The sequence below is a fragment of the Brachyhypopomus gauderio genome, unplaced genomic scaffold (assembly GCF_052324685.1).
Source record: "Brachyhypopomus gauderio isolate BG-103 unplaced genomic scaffold, BGAUD_0.2 sc321, whole genome shotgun sequence".
Lineage (NCBI taxonomy): Eukaryota > Metazoa > Chordata > Actinopteri > Gymnotiformes > Hypopomidae > Brachyhypopomus > Brachyhypopomus gauderio.
In genome coordinates this window covers 32,501-51,658 of record NW_027507142.1, presented here as the reverse complement: position 1 = coordinate 51,658, position 19,158 = coordinate 32,501, and the positions used below count along the sequence as shown (strand labels likewise).

General features: G+C 48.5%; 1 protein-coding gene across 5 annotated transcripts in view; it reads right to left on the bottom strand.

Moving 5' to 3' along the window:
- Nucleotides 1-222: 222 nt before the first annotated feature.
- Nucleotides 223-19,158, bottom strand: part of gramd4a (GRAM domain containing 4a) — a 41,315-nt gene continuing 22,379 nt past the window's right edge. For 2 of the 5 annotated variants that reach the window (XM_076996010.1, XM_076996011.1), the window contains 15 exons: nucleotides 10,580-10,715; nucleotides 10,086-10,111; nucleotides 9,843-9,934; nucleotides 8,325-8,416; nucleotides 8,043-8,091; nucleotides 7,846-7,917; nucleotides 7,616-7,659; nucleotides 7,331-7,440; nucleotides 6,614-6,768; nucleotides 6,056-6,073; nucleotides 4,960-5,104; nucleotides 4,736-4,829; nucleotides 4,416-4,506; nucleotides 4,250-4,318; nucleotides 223-3,931 (listed from right to left, as the gene is read on the bottom strand). In XM_076996010.1, the coding sequence (XP_076852125.1) occupies nucleotides 3,833-3,931; nucleotides 4,250-4,318; nucleotides 4,416-4,506; nucleotides 4,736-4,829; nucleotides 4,960-5,104; nucleotides 6,056-6,073; nucleotides 6,614-6,768; nucleotides 7,331-7,440; nucleotides 7,616-7,659; nucleotides 7,846-7,917; nucleotides 8,043-8,091; nucleotides 8,325-8,416; nucleotides 9,843-9,934; nucleotides 10,086-10,111; nucleotides 10,580-10,715 (1,292 nt within the window). In that variant the 3' untranslated portion in view covers nucleotides 223-3,832. The remainder of the gene's footprint in view (nucleotides 3,932-4,249; nucleotides 4,319-4,415; nucleotides 4,507-4,735; nucleotides 4,830-4,959; nucleotides 5,105-6,055; nucleotides 6,074-6,613; nucleotides 6,769-7,330; nucleotides 7,441-7,615; nucleotides 7,660-7,845; nucleotides 7,918-8,042; nucleotides 8,092-8,324; nucleotides 8,417-9,842; nucleotides 9,935-10,085; nucleotides 10,112-10,579; nucleotides 10,716-19,158) is intronic. The other 3 variants (XM_076996007.1, XM_076996012.1, XM_076996008.1) reach the window with 2 other exon arrangements.

Sequence of the window (19,158 nt, the reverse complement as noted above, 5' to 3'; positions counted from 1 at the left end):
TTTTGTTTGTTTGTTTAAATAGAATAAAATGTATGCAATATACTTTTATCAATGTGTCTATGCAAAACGGGTCTAATATATAAAATTAAGAATTAAATACGTCTGGCTGCAAAACCCAAATGATCTGTGACGAGGCTTCAAAGGTGTAGCGAGTAAGTAAATAGGGGTGATGTGAGGGAAAGACTGAAATTATATAAAAGAAAAGTAAAAAATACTTTAAATCTCATTTATTCCAGTTAAAAAAAAATACATCAAATGATTTTACATTACACTGTTCTCTTTGAAAACAGAACTATGTTTATATTACAGCATTAAACTTAATATAAATTCAATTTTAGTTGATTTCATACACCAGCAACAAATGTGACAATAATAATAATAATAATAATAACAATAATACAAATTAACATCTGTCCAATGTAATTGTATGTAAATGTCACTTTTTGCTCCAGTACATGGTGTAAGAAAAGTATGAAAAATAGTTAGTGAACATTTACACACAGTTAGAACAAATACATCATTAACACCTATTCACATAAATACTATACCAGAGCTAGACATCTGAAGAGACACAGTGACCGTCAATGTTCTAATAATAAGACCTAGAGCTCAACATGACTTTTAGAAGCAACTGTATTGATTTTCAAAATACATAATACAGTCACATGTTCTGAAGTGAATTTGTGTCAAATTGAGAACTCTGTAGACATATATTTAAGAGTTTTGTCTTCAACCCCACAAGGTGGAAAGGAGTGTGTGTTAACGTGACCTCTCCAAGCTGCCCTGGAAAATTACAAAAAAAAAATCACAAAGATTTTCATACCCAGTTTTCATACCCCCAACAAGTGCTCTGGGATCAAACTGGTGCACAATATATGGATTTAAACCACGTATTTCTATAAACATCACAGTTTTAGACAGACTGTGGCCAAAGGGAGATAAAAAAACAAACATTTGGCAAAACTAGTGATCACACAATACATTCCGTGCTTCTTTAGTGCAGCTGCAAGATACCTCGAATGCCCTATTACAACTGACCACAAGGGGTCGCCTCAAAAGCAGAGGACAGAGATGCTCGACTCCTGGTCCTATAACTGCTGTGGTGTTGAGTTCTAACCCAAATGTACTAGGCCTGGCCCAGTTAATCAAAGCCTTCAGCAGCGTCTAAATATTCAGGTCTGCTGTGTTGGAGCTACGCTGGGAGATTACCACGTTACGGTAATCTTGGGATAACCTTCAGTAGTACTCGTACAGTACAATAATCAGCTTATGTATGTAATGTCAAAGACATTCATGTATTTGGGAGGCACACTAATGTCAAAGCATCCATATGATGGTTGTTTTAGCTCACTGATGGGTAATCTGCCTATCCAAAAGTCAGCAGGCTAGATAAGACATTCAGAGCAAACTACCCATTTAATTTTAAAGTGACAATAAAAGGCAGCTAAAGAATTAAGAATTACTATGTAAGAATATCTGTAACTCTAATCTTTGGAACATCTTTATCACGATCGTTAAAACTTTGTTTACTTCCTATTGATAATTGAATTGAGGTTTTACTATCTTAATACACTTTTCTGAGACTTAAGTTTAATACAATGAGAACGATTACGACAAATCCAGAGAAAACAGCAGTTTTGTATGAAACATAATTTCCCACGGAGGGAGCATTTTAAATTAGGGATGGAGCTCCATTTGACAAGCTGGTCTGACATTTCCCCAGGATGGCCATGTTCTATGTTATTTCACGACTTCTGTTTTATAGGGCCATTCCACAATCCCAGTGCTCACCAAACCCGTACTGTGCCAACTGGCTTCGGTCTGCTTGTTTTTTTTAATCAGTGCAGTTGTACGAGTTGTGCGAGTGAACACTGGATGTAGATCTAAACGACTGGCTGACCCTTCGTCTGCGTTTTCCTCGCCACCTCCGTGCCTGGTTCCCCTTCGTCCTTGCAAACCGCGCTGCTCGTCAGACACACTGCACGTTTCAACACATGAAACGGTTCAAGAAGAAAACAGTCACCGTGCCGGGATCGTCCAAGGTCACGTGCACAGAGCAGCATCAGAAGCCTGCGCATTTCAGCGCCGCGCCACAAACTCGGATGCTAATACACCCCTGCATCTTCCCTCCGAAACTATTAGAATTCTAGCAGTTTCATGCTTGCAGGCTGATAGATCATTATCAGTTGAAGACCAGGCAGATGCGGAGCAGATGTTTTATGTTAATATCCCCCCACGGCCAAAAGACCGGCTTTTAGCCAGAGACGGTGCTATTCCAACCAGAGAACGTGCCCTTTTGCAGAAAGTGCAGCTATATATAGAAAGCGAAAGTGCTTATTCTCAACAACTACTGTTCTGCAAACTCGCAGTGCCAGACAACCGCTCGGTGTAGTGCGTCGTAAATACAAAGCCAGATCAAGCCAGACACTGAGAAGACCTCCCACAGTCATGTGACATAATGCAGTCGGCAGCGTGGGGGACCCATATCACAGTGGCAGGGTGACGTGTAAAGCTGAACAATCATCCGCACATCTCTAGAAAACATCTCCAGGTGCTCCAATACACGGCAAATCAAGAGCCTCTCAAATGTAGACTGACTGAATATAGTCACTGTTGAAGGATGTCAACGTTCAAAACAGTTATACTTGCCCAAGGTCCCCAATACACATTTCATAGAGAAATTGCAAATGGAGGACCAGATGAAAATTTTGTTGAGTCTGAAATATTAGCCAAATTTGGACAGTCTGATAGTTTCAGAACTAGGTTGATCTAAAGCAAAGTTTAGGTTTTAGTTACAAACTTCCTTACCTCTACTAAAAGAGCAGTCACACAGACAACTAGATCTTTGCATAAGGTATCATACCTTCACACTGTCTTACATGCATCATACCTCTTTGAAATTAGATCAAATTATATTGCAATTAAACATGTGCAACTCGTTCTCACCGTCCTTCAACAAAGGAACAGATACCGTAATCTCACAAACCAGTGCAATGTGATTGTACCTGTACACCGCCTCAAACAATTTTACACTGGAATTTTGACACAAATACTGAAGTAAAATTATTACGAAATAAATTTGACTTTTCTAATGTTAGCTCAGTAAGAGCACTTAAGATTTAAAACCTGGGTGATGACCTTACAAATTTAGTCTTAAGAATGGATTCACTTGGTGCACAATTCCCCCTAACATTCAATCTCGAGATCGGCTGATCAATCAGTCACTCAATCAAATATCAATTGTTCTACTGGTTATAAAAATATATGATTTAAAAGAAAGGCATTTAAAACATTTCACATGTGAAACTACAGGGGTTCTCCTGCTACAGAGCTACATAGCAGAAGGCATCAAATTTTGATGCACAAGACTCAAGCACACCGTTGGTCAAACAGGAGTTGAATGTGTGTTGTGTGCGTGTGTGTGTGTGTGCACAGCAACAATGTAAACCAATGCAAAAAGGCTTCGCGTCATCGGTAATATGCATTAGTGGCGGCCCTCGTTCACCCGTCTCCACGTGCGAGGCAAGAATCAGAATTCCAGGAGGAAGAAAATGGTGTCTAGAGAGGGTTCAGAAACTGCCCAGTGTACGAGACGGAGCAGTCGGGCTGGCCAGGAGGTCCAGCCCCCAAGCCCTCCGCCATGAACCATCAGTTAAAAACCAGTAGTGTCCCAAACCCTCACCATCCCCGGAATGTGCACACCTCTTCACCAATCATTGGTGCAAGGCTTCTGTCCGTCAAATGAAATTTCCTAACCATTCGAAGTGAAAGAAAGGTGCGTTTCTGGCACGCCCATAACTCTCTCCTAACCCTTGTGCAGGTGGAAAGGGCTTTAGGTCTCTGGGCAGCCTGTGGTCACGATCTTCATATACTGTGTGAAGATCGTCTCGAAGGCTTCATCTCTGTGGATCATGGCACCGAAGACCAAGGGCTGGCAGATCAGACAGGAGGACATGTAGAGATCAGACAGAAGGACACGTGGAGATCAAACAGTGAATCGTTTGAAATTGCTCACAGAATAATTTGAGAGCAAATCTTTACGACAGGTTCAGTTCTGAAGGTCCACAGCACTACACAGTTCAATGTTTTCCTGGCTAACTCAAGATTCAACTCGTCCTGAGTACTTCAGCCTGTTAAGGAGCCAGGCCTGCCTTTAGCTGGCAAAACGCAAGGCTGTAGTGTTGCGCTGTGGAGTTGACCTGACCTCAAACAGGTAAATATCACTGTTGTGGGTGCAAGTGTAGCTTACCTTCTGTGTTGAGGGTGTGGCAATGGAGATTCCCATCCCAGACCCAGGCAGAACTGATAAAACTTTATACTGTGGAGAACAAAGAATGAGAACAAAATCAAGCTCTGCTTTGGCCTCTAGAAAGATCTGAACTTGAGGAGGTAAATGTGGAGATGTTCTCAGCTACCTTCTGGATATCTGTGATGTCTAATAGTTTAATGACTTTGTTCTTCTTGGAGGAGCTCGATCTGGAACTGGAGCTCTCGAAACACAAGTAGCTGAGAGAGACACAAACAAGAACTTAGAGAAGCCAATTCCAGGAGTATGAGGGTGTGTAACTAATAACTAATGAATATAATGAATTCATAAATAAAAATAATGAAAATAATGAATTCATTTAATATCAGTCAAAATCTCTAACTCAGGGAAACTATGTCCCTGGTTTTGTGTGTATGTGTGTGTGTGCGCGCGCGCGCGCGCGCACGCGCGTGTGGAGAAGCTTCTTACTTCTCAGTAACATAGAGGACACCGTTGCGGATGTAATCGGTGGGCATCTTCCGGTCCCGATTTATCAAGCAGCATCTCCATCCATTCTCGCACACTGCAGACAAGCAAAACACCCACAGTCACCCCAGGTGGAACATTCGGACACGCAGCCACGTAGGGCCGAACCGAAGCCTCTCCACTCTCAGGTGCAGGAGAGGAGAGAGAGGGGGCGGGCGGGGGCGCACCGGCGAGGGGCCTCTCCGTTTCCGGCAGGCTGAAGATCTCGTGGAAGGCGCCTCTCTTGGGGTTGTGCGAGCGGCCGCTCTCGTCCTCCCTGCCTGCGCCGGCGGGCACGGTGGCCAAGTTGCTCCGCGACACCACCGGCTGGACCTGGGCACACAGCAGAAAGGCTTTGAGCAACTGTTCAAAGATGCCCCTCCCCCCAAGCCCTGGCCCCTCCCTCTGACCCCGCCCTCGTCCCCTCCCTCAGGCCGCCACGCCTTGCGACAGCACCGGCGCACCAGTCAGACCTTCAGAACAACCCCGCCCACACCGTCGTCTTCCACCGGCTCCTAATTCATCCGACAGTCATCGCCGAGTCTCGGAGGTTAGTCTGTTTAGTAATGGTGTGAATTCATGCGGGAGGGATGTGTGTATTCTAGGTCGTGCAGTACAGTCAGCCGGTACAAAACTATGACAGTTAGGCTGGGTGCCGGTGACGGAAAAGTACCGGGTGTACTCTAAAAAAAAAACTCTAAAAAGGAAATCGTCCACGTGGAAGGAGGGAGGCGGAAAAGCTACGCGGGGCTAAAATGGTGGATTAGCGCTAAGGCCGACGCGCTAACAGCTAGCCATCACAGCAGATACTTCTGCAGCTCTGTGGGAAACTGTTCATTTCATCTGTAAAATAACAGGGTGGAAGTCAGTTCCTGCACCCAAACGTCACTCCTCATATACAGGAGGCCGTCTGTGAAAACGGATCCACAACACCGGACCTGTTTGCAGAGAGTACGGCGAAACGCCTGTGTTGAAAGGGTTGAAATATCAATGTGTTCATCATAAGAGTACAGAACTGAGCAGATCACCGGGTGTTTGGGTCCGCTTGTGCACAGGCACTGCTCGTGTTCATGGGGTGCGTCACCGAAACAGATCGCGCGCGCGCGCACACACACACACACACACACACACACACACACACACACACTCACACACACTCACACAGACACACAAACACTCGCGAGCGGACAGGTATAGAGACTAAGGTGAGCTGGTAGCATTATACACACACACACACACACACACACAGTCGGGGGGGGGGGGGGGGAACACCAGAGTCCCTACCTTCTCACACCAAGACAGCTGAGAGTGAGAGAACATGAGGTTGCAAGAAAGAGAAAGAGAGAGGGAGGGAGGGAGAGGAGGGAGAGAGAGAACAGAAGAGTAGATGTGACGAACAACCAGCACCCATTCATAGGCCCTTGCTGTGTTTACCACACATGGAGACACACACACACACACACACACACACACAGATGTATGCATGCACTCATTATATATGGACAGACATATATACCAGTCACATATACACATTGTAGTATATGTGTATATACACATGGATGGACATATAAACATCACTAGAAAATTATAGACAGACACAATTATTATACAGTAAAACACACACACACACACACACACACACACACACACACACACACACACACACGTCACATCTTAAAACGTATTCACAGTCACGAACTTGCTAACTGCACAACTATATAAACCAAACATTAGCGAACTAACTAGAACATTCCACCCTCTCCGACGTTCTCTGCCGGCCTGGCTACAAGGCGGCTGAGCGGGTGCGTGCAGGCGCTTGGACGGGCGAGGTGAGCAGCGTACCCGTCTGGAAACGGCCGCGTTGTTCCGCTCCTTCAGCTGAGGGTCCGTGGGCAGGCTGTTCCACACCATGTACGGCGTGTCGTACTTATCCCGCAGTTTGGGGCAGCTCTTGAAGAGGAAGTCGATGATGAAGAACTTGATGCCGGCATACAGCCCTGCAGTGCGAGAAGAGATACGGTGTAACATCAAGAACTCAAACGCGCTGTTGTGGTGAGCTAATCTAAAAATACCAGCCCTGTGACAGCTACGATGCCCAGGGCAACAGCTGAGGTGTGTGTGTGTGTGTGTGTGTGTTAATTTGTGACATAAGTCAGCTCATCAGTGGGTGTTCACCCACCAGATACTTTACTGGAAACTCACCTTGTAACCCACACACTGACGTTAAGTGAACCCATCACGTATCTTATCACCTGACCACAGTTCCACTGACCAGAGGTTATTCGCGTGACGAAAGTGGAATTCTCAACACAGCAATAACTCTGATTGTATTGGTATGGTTGCATAGGTATAGGGCTTTACATGTCTAACCCTGCATGGACCCAGAGAGTGGGTTCACCACCCAAAAACACCCACCCACACAACTCGTAGGCCTGAAACAAGCTGTCAATGACAACAGATGGGATATTTATCTAACTATGTCACTGAGAGAGAGAGAGAGAGAGAGTGTGTGTGTGTGTGTGTGTGTGTGTGTGTGTGTGTGTACGTGCATACTCTCACCGATAATGAAGCCCATAAGCTTGTATGGCAGAACACAGGATGTGATGAAGGCCACCCACAATACAATGTACAGCTTCTGGGTGATCTCAGGCTGCACCCACATGAACAGACTGTACACACACACACACACACACACACACGCAGGCATACACACGCAAACAAGCACTCATTAACTTTCCCATCTCCATATGTGAGCAAAGGGTTAGAGGTGTGTATATTTATGTTTCCTACACATATTTCCTGCCCACGTTATTGATGCTACAACCACAGCATGAGGTCACTTACTTTTTTATTTTCTCCAAAACATCTGCCATCTTTCCAAAAAGATTCTATGGAAATTCAGACACAGGCAGGAATGTCACAGAACAAAATCCTTGTTCCACTTAAGGACAAATTTTGTCTAAAGTCTACTCAAATATAAAAAAAGGTCTATTGATAAGATTGGACATTTAAGAACCTACACGGGCATGCTAACTGACCAATAACACCATTCATAACAGGAAATAGTGGGAAACCTGTGCTTTCTGTGCCACATCGAGCACCAACTGAAACTTCTCAGACACGGTCAGGTCTTCTTTTGGAGGCTCCTAAATCGAGACGTGATGGGGAAACGGAGAGGAAAAAAGAAATGAAAGCCCCACGCAAACGTGTCACTTCCTGCACACGCATGCCCCCTAAAAGGGACCACGGAGGGACTGACGTGAACACCTACCACAGGTTCAGAAACCTCAGGCACAATACTCCACTGAATTCTCCACCCTCTGTAGAGAAGACAGGAAAGATGGCAGGTTTCAAACACCTTCCAAAACTAGTGCCGAACGACACTCAGAAACAAGCCCCTCCCCCCACCCCATATCTAGGTTCGGTCTGCACTCCACAGCATTACTTTATGTCTGGAGTGTGGGCAGTCATATTAACAGCACGACACGAGTCCTGCTCCAAAAAAAAGGCAGGGTGAAAGAGTTGAACCCAGAGAAATGGATTTGACCATTACCTTGCAATGAGGTAATTCAAAGACAACCTCAGAATGGCTAAGAAGAGAAACATCGGGATGGCCCAACCATGCCATGCTGCATTCATGTAGACCTACGAACAAAAACACACACACACACATACACACACAGTACATATAATAATCCATTAAAATAACTACAGATAATAGTTACAGAGGACAAAGAGATGGCTGGCTGTTCTAGGCAGGAGTTCCTGGACCCAGTGCCATCAATCTGCAGGTGGAATATTACTGGCACAGTGTTAATCTCTAGCTAATACTGCCAGCACACTACAGCAGCTGCCATGTGGAAGAGACCTCAGGTGATATTCCAACTATATTTCACTCGTAAAAATGCTGCAAATGTGGTTCCTAATACATCACTAACCAACTGTACCGATATATATACACACACACACCATACACAGACATGATATTAAACCCCCTGACAGGTGAAATTAATGCCATTGATTATCTTGTCACAACAACACCCCGTCATATGGTAACTGTCACCTCTTGAAGTTGATGGTTTGGAAGCAGTAACAACTGGATCAGAGTGACTTTGACGAGAGCAAACTGTGATGGTTCGATGACTGGGTTAGAGAATCTCCCAAACAGTAGGACGAGCGTGAACCAGGGACAGGCCCACTGACACGGGGACTGAAGGCGAACCTTCCTGGTCTGATCCTGCTGGAGAGCTACCGTAGCACAAAGAAGCTGAACGCTGGCTGTGACAGACAGGTGTCCCAACACACCTCTGGGTGTGTAGCCTCTGACCAATCAGTGTGCCTGTGCTGATCCTTCTTCACTGCAGAAAGTGCCTTCAAAAGGCATTTAAGTATCAGAATGGACTATGGAGGGATGATCTGATGAACCATGTGTTCTTTTAACTTCATACAGGGGGGGGGGGGGGGGGGGGGCAGGATGATGGTGGGAACATGACAAATTCTCCATATGTCATCTATGAAATGTGTTGAAAACAAAGACCTATAGAGGCCCCACTTTGCCAAGTACAAATCTTATAAAAGCATTTGCTAACTGTTATATCCTATGTACCAGAGAACACATTCAGAGGTCTTGTGGAGTGCATATGCCTCGACAGGTCAGAGCTGTGCTGCTGACACAGGGAGAACCGACAATGTTGGGTGCTTGGAATGTTATGACTGATGGGCGTATAGAGATATAAAAAGAAGGAGAGTGCAACCCTAAGAACAGTGAAACACACACACGACCTTCAGTAATTGATCACATCAATCATCAGAATTGGGGAACTGATGTGATCAGAGTGATCCATGCTGTTATCAGCACACACACACACACACACACACGCACACACACACACACACACACACACACACACACACTACAGAGGACGTAGTGGCGGTTCTGTGGTCTGAAATATTTGTGTAGCAGTATGTATTTTTAAAGACAGAGGCATAGAAAGAAAAAAGAAAAGGTAAATAATGAAAGAAGGAACGGAGAGAAAGTGTGAGAAGGAAGTGAGGTGAGACGGGCACTCACAATGAAGGCAATGGCTGACGTGTAGACGGAGTGCCAGCTGGACAACGCTGACAGGTTCCTCATGAAGTTAGTTACAGGTCTGGCACCGCGCTCTGTGTGTAGGGGACACACACACATTACACACGCACACACACACACACCACACACACACCACACACACTTGTTCCGATCACGTCTCATTATGTGTATTGACCACCGTTATTAACACAAAAGTACAATAATGCAAATTAAAAGGTCACTCACTAAGTCGTCTCATGTTTTCTGTTAACCTGAAAGAGAGAGAGAGAGAGAGAGAGAGAGTATATTACAGTACATGTGCAGCCTGATCTTCTGTGAACCCTGATCTTCTGAACATCTATCAGTGGTCATCATGGGCTCAGTGATGATTTTATGACTCAACCACACACACACACACACACACACACACACACACACACACACACACACACACACACACAAGGTTAGCCTCCTACAGGCTTGTTCTAATTCTGAGAACAAGTCCAGCTGATTTCATTCACCCAGAGTTACACGATCAGCGAGGTTAGTCAGCACTTAGTAATGCAAGCATTAACAGCACTGTAACATTAGCAACGTAATGATCTCTCTGGCCCAATAGGGGGAGAACTCGAGCATTTATCCAGAGAACTCGACTTTATCTCAGATTCAAGAACACATAAATCAACCAATCAGAGGGTAAACAGAACACATGCAGCCCCTCCCCGTGCTCCATATTTTACCGCTTCGCACTGAGCGGCTCCTCTGGTTCTACTGTGTTCTCCTCCGGCTGGAAGCGGAAGTCCTCGATGTAAACGCCAAAACGCTCATACAGCCACTTCTGCAGCCGAGAGAAGAGCGTCTCCTTCTGCTGCCTCTCTGGGGGTGGACAGAGAGAGATGCAGTGTGTGTGTGTGTGTGTGTGTGTGTGTGTGTGAGAGAGAGAGAGAGAAGTCAGCAACTTATCTGTGTAATTCAGAGCACAAACTCAAGCTCTATTAACCCAATTTACTTTGGGTGCGTGTGCGAGTAAATCTAGATTCTCTGGCCTGGATAGAATCATCTATAAATGTGGACTGCTGCTTGAAATAACAGGCTTTGATGCTGCTTAAACACCAAGTGATCATGGACTGAAACACTGCGATCATGGAACGAATCACTCTGGACTCAAACACTGACAGACCCTGGACACAAACACTGTGAGACCCTGGATTCAAACACTGACTGACCCTGGATTCAAACACTGACTGACCCTGGACACAAACACTGTGAGACCCTGGACTCAAACACTGTGAGACCCTGGACTCAAACACTGCGAGACCCTGGACACAAACACTGCGAGACCCAGGACACAAACACTGCGAGACCCAGGACACAAACAAAGCGAGACCCTGGACACAAACAAAGCGAGACCCTGGACACAAACACTGCGAGACCCTGGACTCAAACACTGACAGACCCTGGACTCAAACACTGACAGACCCTGGACTCAAACACTGTAAGACCCTGGACTCAAACACTGTAAGACCCTGGACTCAAACACTGACAGACCCTGGACTCAAACACCGTGAGACCCTGGACTCAAACACTGTGAGATCCTGGACTCAAACACTCTGAGACCCTGGACACAAACACTGACAGACCCTGGACTCAAACACTGCGAGACCCTGGATTCAAACACTGCGAGACCCAGGACACAAACACTGCGAGACCCAGGACACAAACACTGACTGACCCTGGACTCAAACACCGTGAGACTCTGGACACAAACACTGACAGACCCTGGACTCAAACACTGACAGACCCTGGACTCAAACACTGCGAGACCCAGGACACAAACAAAGCGAGACCCAGGACACAAACAAAGCGAGACCCTGGACTCAAACACTGACAGACCCTGGACTCAAACACTGCGAGACCCAGGACTCAAACACTGACAGACCCAGGACTCAAACACTGGACTCAAACACTGCGAGACCCAGGACACAAACAAAGCGAGACCCTGGACACAAACACTCTGAGACCCTGGACACAAACACTGACAGACCCTGGACTCAAACACTGCGAGACCCTGGACTCAAACACTGCGAGACCCTGGATTCAAACACTGTGAGACCCTGGACTCAAACACTGTGAGACCCTGGACTCAAACACTGACAGACCCTGGACTCAAACACTGACAGACCCTGGACTCAAACACTGCGAGACCCAGGACACAAACAAAGCGAGACCCTGGACACAAAGAAAGTGAGACCCTGGACACAAACATTGCAAGACCCTGGACACAAACACTGACAGACCCAGGACTCAAACACTGACAGACCCTGGACTCAAACACTGCGAGACCCTGGACACAAACACTGCGAGACCCTGGACACAAACACTGCGAGACCCTGGACTCAAACACTGACAGACCCTGGACTCAAACACTGACAGACCCTGGACTCAAACACTGCGAGACCCAGGACACAAACACTGCGAGACCCTGGACCCAAACACTGTGAGACCCTGGACTCAAACACTGTGAGACCCTGGACTCAAACACTGTGAGACCCTGGACTCAAACACTGACAGACCCTGGACTCAAACATTGCGAGACCCAGGACACAAACACTGACTGACCCTGGACACAAACACTGACTGACCCTGGACTCAAACACTGTAAGACCCTGGACTCAAACACTGTAAGACCCTGGACTCAAACACTGCGAGACCCTGGACACAAACACTGACAGACCCTGGACTCAAACACTGTGAGACCCTGGACACAAACACTGACAGACCCTGGACTCAAACACTGCGAGACCCAGGACACAAACAAAGCGAGACCCAGGACACAAACAAAGCGAGACACTGGACTCAAACACTGACAGACCCTGGACTCAAACACTGCGAGACCCAGGACTCAAACACTGACAGACCCAGGACTCAAACACTGCGAGACCCTGGACTCAAACACTGCGAGACCCTGGACACAAACACTGACAGACCCTGGACTCAAACACTGTGAGACCCTGGACTCAAACACTGTGAGACCCTGGACTCAAACACTGCGAGACCCAGGACACAAACACTGACTGACCCTGGACTCACACTGCGAGACCCTGGACTCAAACACTGCGAGACCCTGGACACAAACACTCTGAGACCCTGGACACAAACACTCTGAGACCCTGGACACAAACACTGACAGACCCTGGACTCAAACACTGCGAGACCCTGGACTCAAACACTGCAAGACCCTGGATTCAAACACCTCGAGACCCAGGACACAAACACTGCGAGACCCTGGACACAAACACTGACAGACCCTGGACTCAAACACTGACAGACCCTGGACTCAAACACTGCGAGACCCAGGACACAAACAAAGCGAGACCCTGGACACAAACACTCTGAGACCCTGGACACAAACACTGACAGACCCTGGACTCAAACACTGCGAGACCCTGGACTCAAACACTGCGAGACCCTGGATTCAAACACTGCGAGACCCTGGATTCAAACACTGTGAGACCCTGGACTCAAACACTGACAGACCCTGGACTCAAACACTGACAGACCCTGGACTCAAACACTGACAGACCCTGGACTCAAACACTGCGAGACCCAGGACACAAACAAAGCGAGACCCTGGACACAAAGAAAGTGAGACCCTGGACACAAACATTGCAAGACCCTGGACACAAACACTGACAGACCCAGGACTCAAACACTGACAGACCCTGGACTCAAACACTGTAAGACCCTGGACACAAACACTGCGAGACCCTGGACTCAAACACTGCGAGACCCTGGACACAAACACTGCGAGACCCTGGACACAAACACTGCGAGACCCTGGACTCAAACACTGACAGACCCTGGATCCAAACACTGACAGACCCTGGACTCAAACACTGCGAGACCCAGGACACAAACACTGCGAGACCCTGGACCCAAACACTGTGAGACCCTGGACTCAAACACTGTGAGACCCTGGACTCAAACACTGTGAGACCCTGGACACAAACAAAGCGAGACCCTGGACACAAACACTGCGAGACCCTGGACACAAACACTGACAGACCCTGGACTCAAACACTGACAGACCCTGGACTCAAACACTGTAAGACCCTGGACTCAAACACTCTGAGACCCTGGACACTAACACTCTGAGACCCTGGACACAAACACTGTGAGACCCTGGACTCAAACACTGTGAGACCCTGGACTCAAACACTGCGAGACCCTGGACTCAAACACTGACAGACCCTGGACTCAAACACTGTGAGACCCTGGACACAAACACTGACAGACCCTGGACTCAAACACTGCGAGACCCAGGACACAAACAAAGCGAGACCCAGGACACAAACAAAGCGAGACACTGGACTCAAACACTGACAGACCCTGGACTCAAACACTGCGAGACCCAGGACTCAAACACTGACAGACCCAGGACTCAAACACTGCGAGACCCTGGACTCAAACACTGCGAGACCCTGGACACAAACACTGACAGACCCTGGACTCAAACACTGTGAGACCCTGGACTCAAACACTGTGAGACCCTGGACTCAAACACTGCGAGACCCTGGACTCAAACACTGCGAGACCCTGGATTCAAACACTGCGAGACCCAGGACACAAACACTGCGAGACCCTGGACACAAACACTGACAGACCCTGGACTCAAACACTGACAGACCCTGGACTCAAACACTGCGAGACCCAGGACACAAACAAAGCGAGACCCTGGACACAAACACTCTGAGACCCTGGACACAAACACTGACAGACCCTGGACTCAAACACTGCGAGACCCTGGACTCAAACACTGCGAGACCCTGGACTCAAACACTGTGAGACCCTGGACTCAAACACTGTGAGACCCTGGACTCAAACACTGACAGACCCTGGACTCAAACACTGACAGACCCTGGACTCAAACACTGACAGACCCTGGACTCAAACACTGCGAGACCCAGGACACAAACAAAGCGAGACCCTGGACACAAAGAAAGTGAGACCCTGGACACAAACATTGCAAGACCCTGGACACAAACACTGACAGACCCAGGACTCAAACACTGACAGACCCTGGACTCAAACACTGTAAGACCCTGGACACAAACACTGCGAGACCTTGGACTCAAACACTGCGAGACCCTGGACACAAACACTGCGAGACCCTGGACACAAACACTGCGAGACCCTGGACTCAAACACTGACAGACCCTGGACTCAAACACTGTAAGACCCTGGACTCAAACACTGTAAGACCCTGGACTCAAACACTGCGAGACCCTGGACTCAAACACTGCGAGACCCTGGACACAAACACTGACAGACCCTGGACTCAAACACTGTGAGACCCTGGACACAAACACTGACAGACCCTGGACTCAAACACTGCGAGACCCAGGACACAAACAAAGCGAGACCCAGGACACAAACAAAGCGAGACACTGGACTCAAACACTGACAGACCCTGGACTCAAACACTGCGAGACCCAGGACTCAAACACTGACAGACCCAGGACTCAAACACTGCGAGACCCTGGACACAAACACTGACAGACCCTGGACTCAAACACTGTGAGACCCTGGACTCAAACACTGTGAGACCCTGGACTCAAACACTGCGAGACCCAGGACACAAACACTGACTGACCCTGGACTCACACTGCGAGACCCTGGACTCAAACACTGCGAGACCCTGGACACAAACACTCTGAGACCCTGGACACAAACACTCTGAGACCCTGGACACAAACACTCTGAGACCCTGGACACAAACACTGACAGACCCTGGACTCAAACACTGCGAGACCCTGGACTCAAACACTGCGAGACCCTGGATTCAAACACTGTGAGACCCTGGACTCAAACACTGTGAGACCCTGGACTCAAACACTGACAGACCCTGGACTCAAACACTGCGAGACCCAGGACACAAACAAAGCGAGACCCTGGACACAAAGAAAGTGAGACCCTGGACACAAACATTGCAAGACCCTGGACACAAACACTGACAGACCCAAGACTCAAACACTGACAGACCCTGGACTCAAACACTGTAAGACCCTGGACACAAACACTGCGAGACCCTGGACTCAAACACTGCGAGACCCTGGACACAAACACTGCGAGACCCTGGACACAAACACTGCGAGACCCTGGACTCAAACACTGACAGACCCTGGATCCAAACACTGACAGACCCTGGACTCAAACACTGCGAGACCCAGGACACAAACACTGCGAGACCCTGGACCCAAACACTGTGAGACCCTGGACTCAAACACTGTGAGACCCTGGACTCAAACACTGTGAGACCCTGGACTCAAACACTGACAGACCCTGGACTCAAACATTGCGAGACCCAGGACACAAACACTGACTGACCCTGGACACAAACACTGACTGACCCTGGACTCAAACACTGTAAGACCCTGGACTCAAACACTGTAAGACCCTGGACTCAAACACTGCGAGACCCAGGACACAAACAAAGCGAGACCCTGGACACAAACAAAGCGAGACCCTGGACACAAACACTGCGAGACCCTGGACACAAACACTGACAGACCCTGGACTCAAACACTGACAGACCCTGGACTCAAACACTGTAAGACCCTGGACTCAAACACTGACAGACCCTGGACTCAAACACTGTGAGACCCTGGACTCAAACACTGTGAGACCCTGGACTCAAACACTCTGAGACCCTGGACACTAACACTCTGAGACCCTGGACACAAACACTGTGAGACCCTGGACTCAAACACTGTGAGACCCTGGACTCAAACACTGCGAGACCCTGGACTCAAACACTGCGAGACCCTGGACACAAACACTGACAGACCCTGGACTCAAACACTGTGAGACCCTGGACACAAACACTGACAGACCCTGGACTCAAACACTGCGAGACCCAGGACACAAACAAAGCGAGACCCAGGACACAAACAAAGCGAGACACTGGACTCAAACACTGACAGACCCTGGACTCAAACACTGCGAGACCCAGGACTCAAACACTGACAGACCCAGGACTCAAACACTGCGAGACCCTGGACACAAACACTGACAGACCCTGGACTCAAACACTGTGAGACCCTGGACTCAAACACTGTGAGACCCTGGACTCAAACACTGCGAGACCCAGGACACAAACACTGACTGACCCTGGACTCACACTGCGAGACCCTGGACTCAAACACTGCGAGACCCTGGACACAAACACTCTGAGACCCTGGACACAAACACTCTGAGACCCTGGACACAAACACTCTGAGACCCTGGACACAAACACTGACAGACCCTGGACTCAAACACTGCGAGACCCTGGACTCAAACACTGCGAGACCCTGGATTCAAACACTGCGAGACCCAGGACACAAACACTGCGAGACCCTGGACACAAACACTGACAGACCCTGGACTCAAACACTGCGAGACCCAGGACACAAACAAAGCGAGACCCTGGACACAAACACTCTGAGACCCTGGACACAAACACTGACAGACCCTGGACTCAAACACTGCGAGACCCTGGACTCAAACACTGCGAGACCCTGGATTCAAACACTGTGAGACCCTGGACTCAAACACTGTGAGACCCTGGACTCAAACACTGACAGACCCTGGACTCAAACACTGACAGACCCAGGACACAAACAAAGCGAGACCCTGGACACAAAGAAAGTGAGACCCTGGACACAAACATTGCAAGACCCTGGACACAAACACTGACAGACCCAGGAGTCAAACACTGACAGACCCTGGACACAAACACTGCGAGACCCTGGACTCAAACACTGCGAGACCCTGGACACAAACACTGCGAGACCCTGGACACAAACACTGCGAGACCCTGGACTCAAACACTGACAGACCCTGGATCCAAACACTGACAGACCCTGGACTCAAACACTGCGAGACCCAGGACACAAACACTGCGAGACCCTGGACCCAAACACTGTGAGACCCTGGACTCAAACACTGTGAGACCCTGGACTCAAACACTGTGAGACCCTGGACTCAAACACTGACAGACCCTGGACTCAAACATTGCGAGACCCAGGACACAAACACTGACTGACCCTGGACACAAACACTGACTGACCCTGGACTCAAACACTGTAAGACCCTGGACTCAAACACTGTAAGACCCTGGACTCAAACACTGCGAGACCCAGGACACAAACAAAGCGAGACCCTGGACACAAACAAAGCGAGACCCTGGACACAAACACTGCGAGACCCTGGACACAAACACTGACAGACCCTGGACTCAAACACTGACAGACCCTGGACTCAAACACTGTAAGACCCTGGACTCAAACACTGACAGACCCTGGACTCAAACACTGTGAGACCCTGGACTCAAACACTGTGAGACCCTGGACTCAAACACTCTGAGACCCTGGACACTAACACTCTGAGACCCTGGACACAAACACTGTGAGACCCTGGACTCAAACACTGTGAGACCCTGGACTCAAACACTGCGAGACCCTGGACTCAAACACTGCGAGACCCTGGACTCAAACACTGCGAGACCCTAGATTCAAACACTGCGAGACCCTAGATTCAAACACTGCGAGACCCAGGACACAAACACTGACAGACCCTGGACTCAAACACTGACAGACCCTGGACTCAAACACTGCGAGACCCAGGACACAAACAAAGCGAGACCCAGGACACAAACAAAGCGAGACCCTGGACACAAACACTGACAGACCCTGGACTCAAACACTGACAGACCCTGGACTCAAACACTGACAGACCCTGGACTCAAACACTGCGAGACCCTGGACTCAAACACTGCGAGACCCTGGACACAAACACTGACAGACCCTGGACTCAAACACTGACAGACCCTGGACTCAAACACTGCGAGACCCTGGACTCAAACACTGCGAGACCCTGGACTCAAACACTGCGAGACCCTGGACACAAACACTGCGAGACCCTGGACACAAACACTGACAGACCCTGGACTCAAACACTGCGAGACCCAGGACACAAACAAAGCGAGACCCTGGACACAAAGAAAGTGAGACCCTGGACACAAACACTGACAGACCCTGGACTCAAACACTGACAGACCCTGGACTCAAACACTGACAGACCCTGGACTCAAACACTGTAAGACCCTGGACTCAAACACTGTAAGACCCTGGACTCAAACACTGTAAGACCCTGGACTCAAACACTGTGAGATCCTGGACACAAACACTCTGAGACCCTGGACTCAAACACTCTGAGACCCTGGACACAAACACTGACAGACCCTGGACTCAAACACTGCGAGACCCTGGATTCAAAC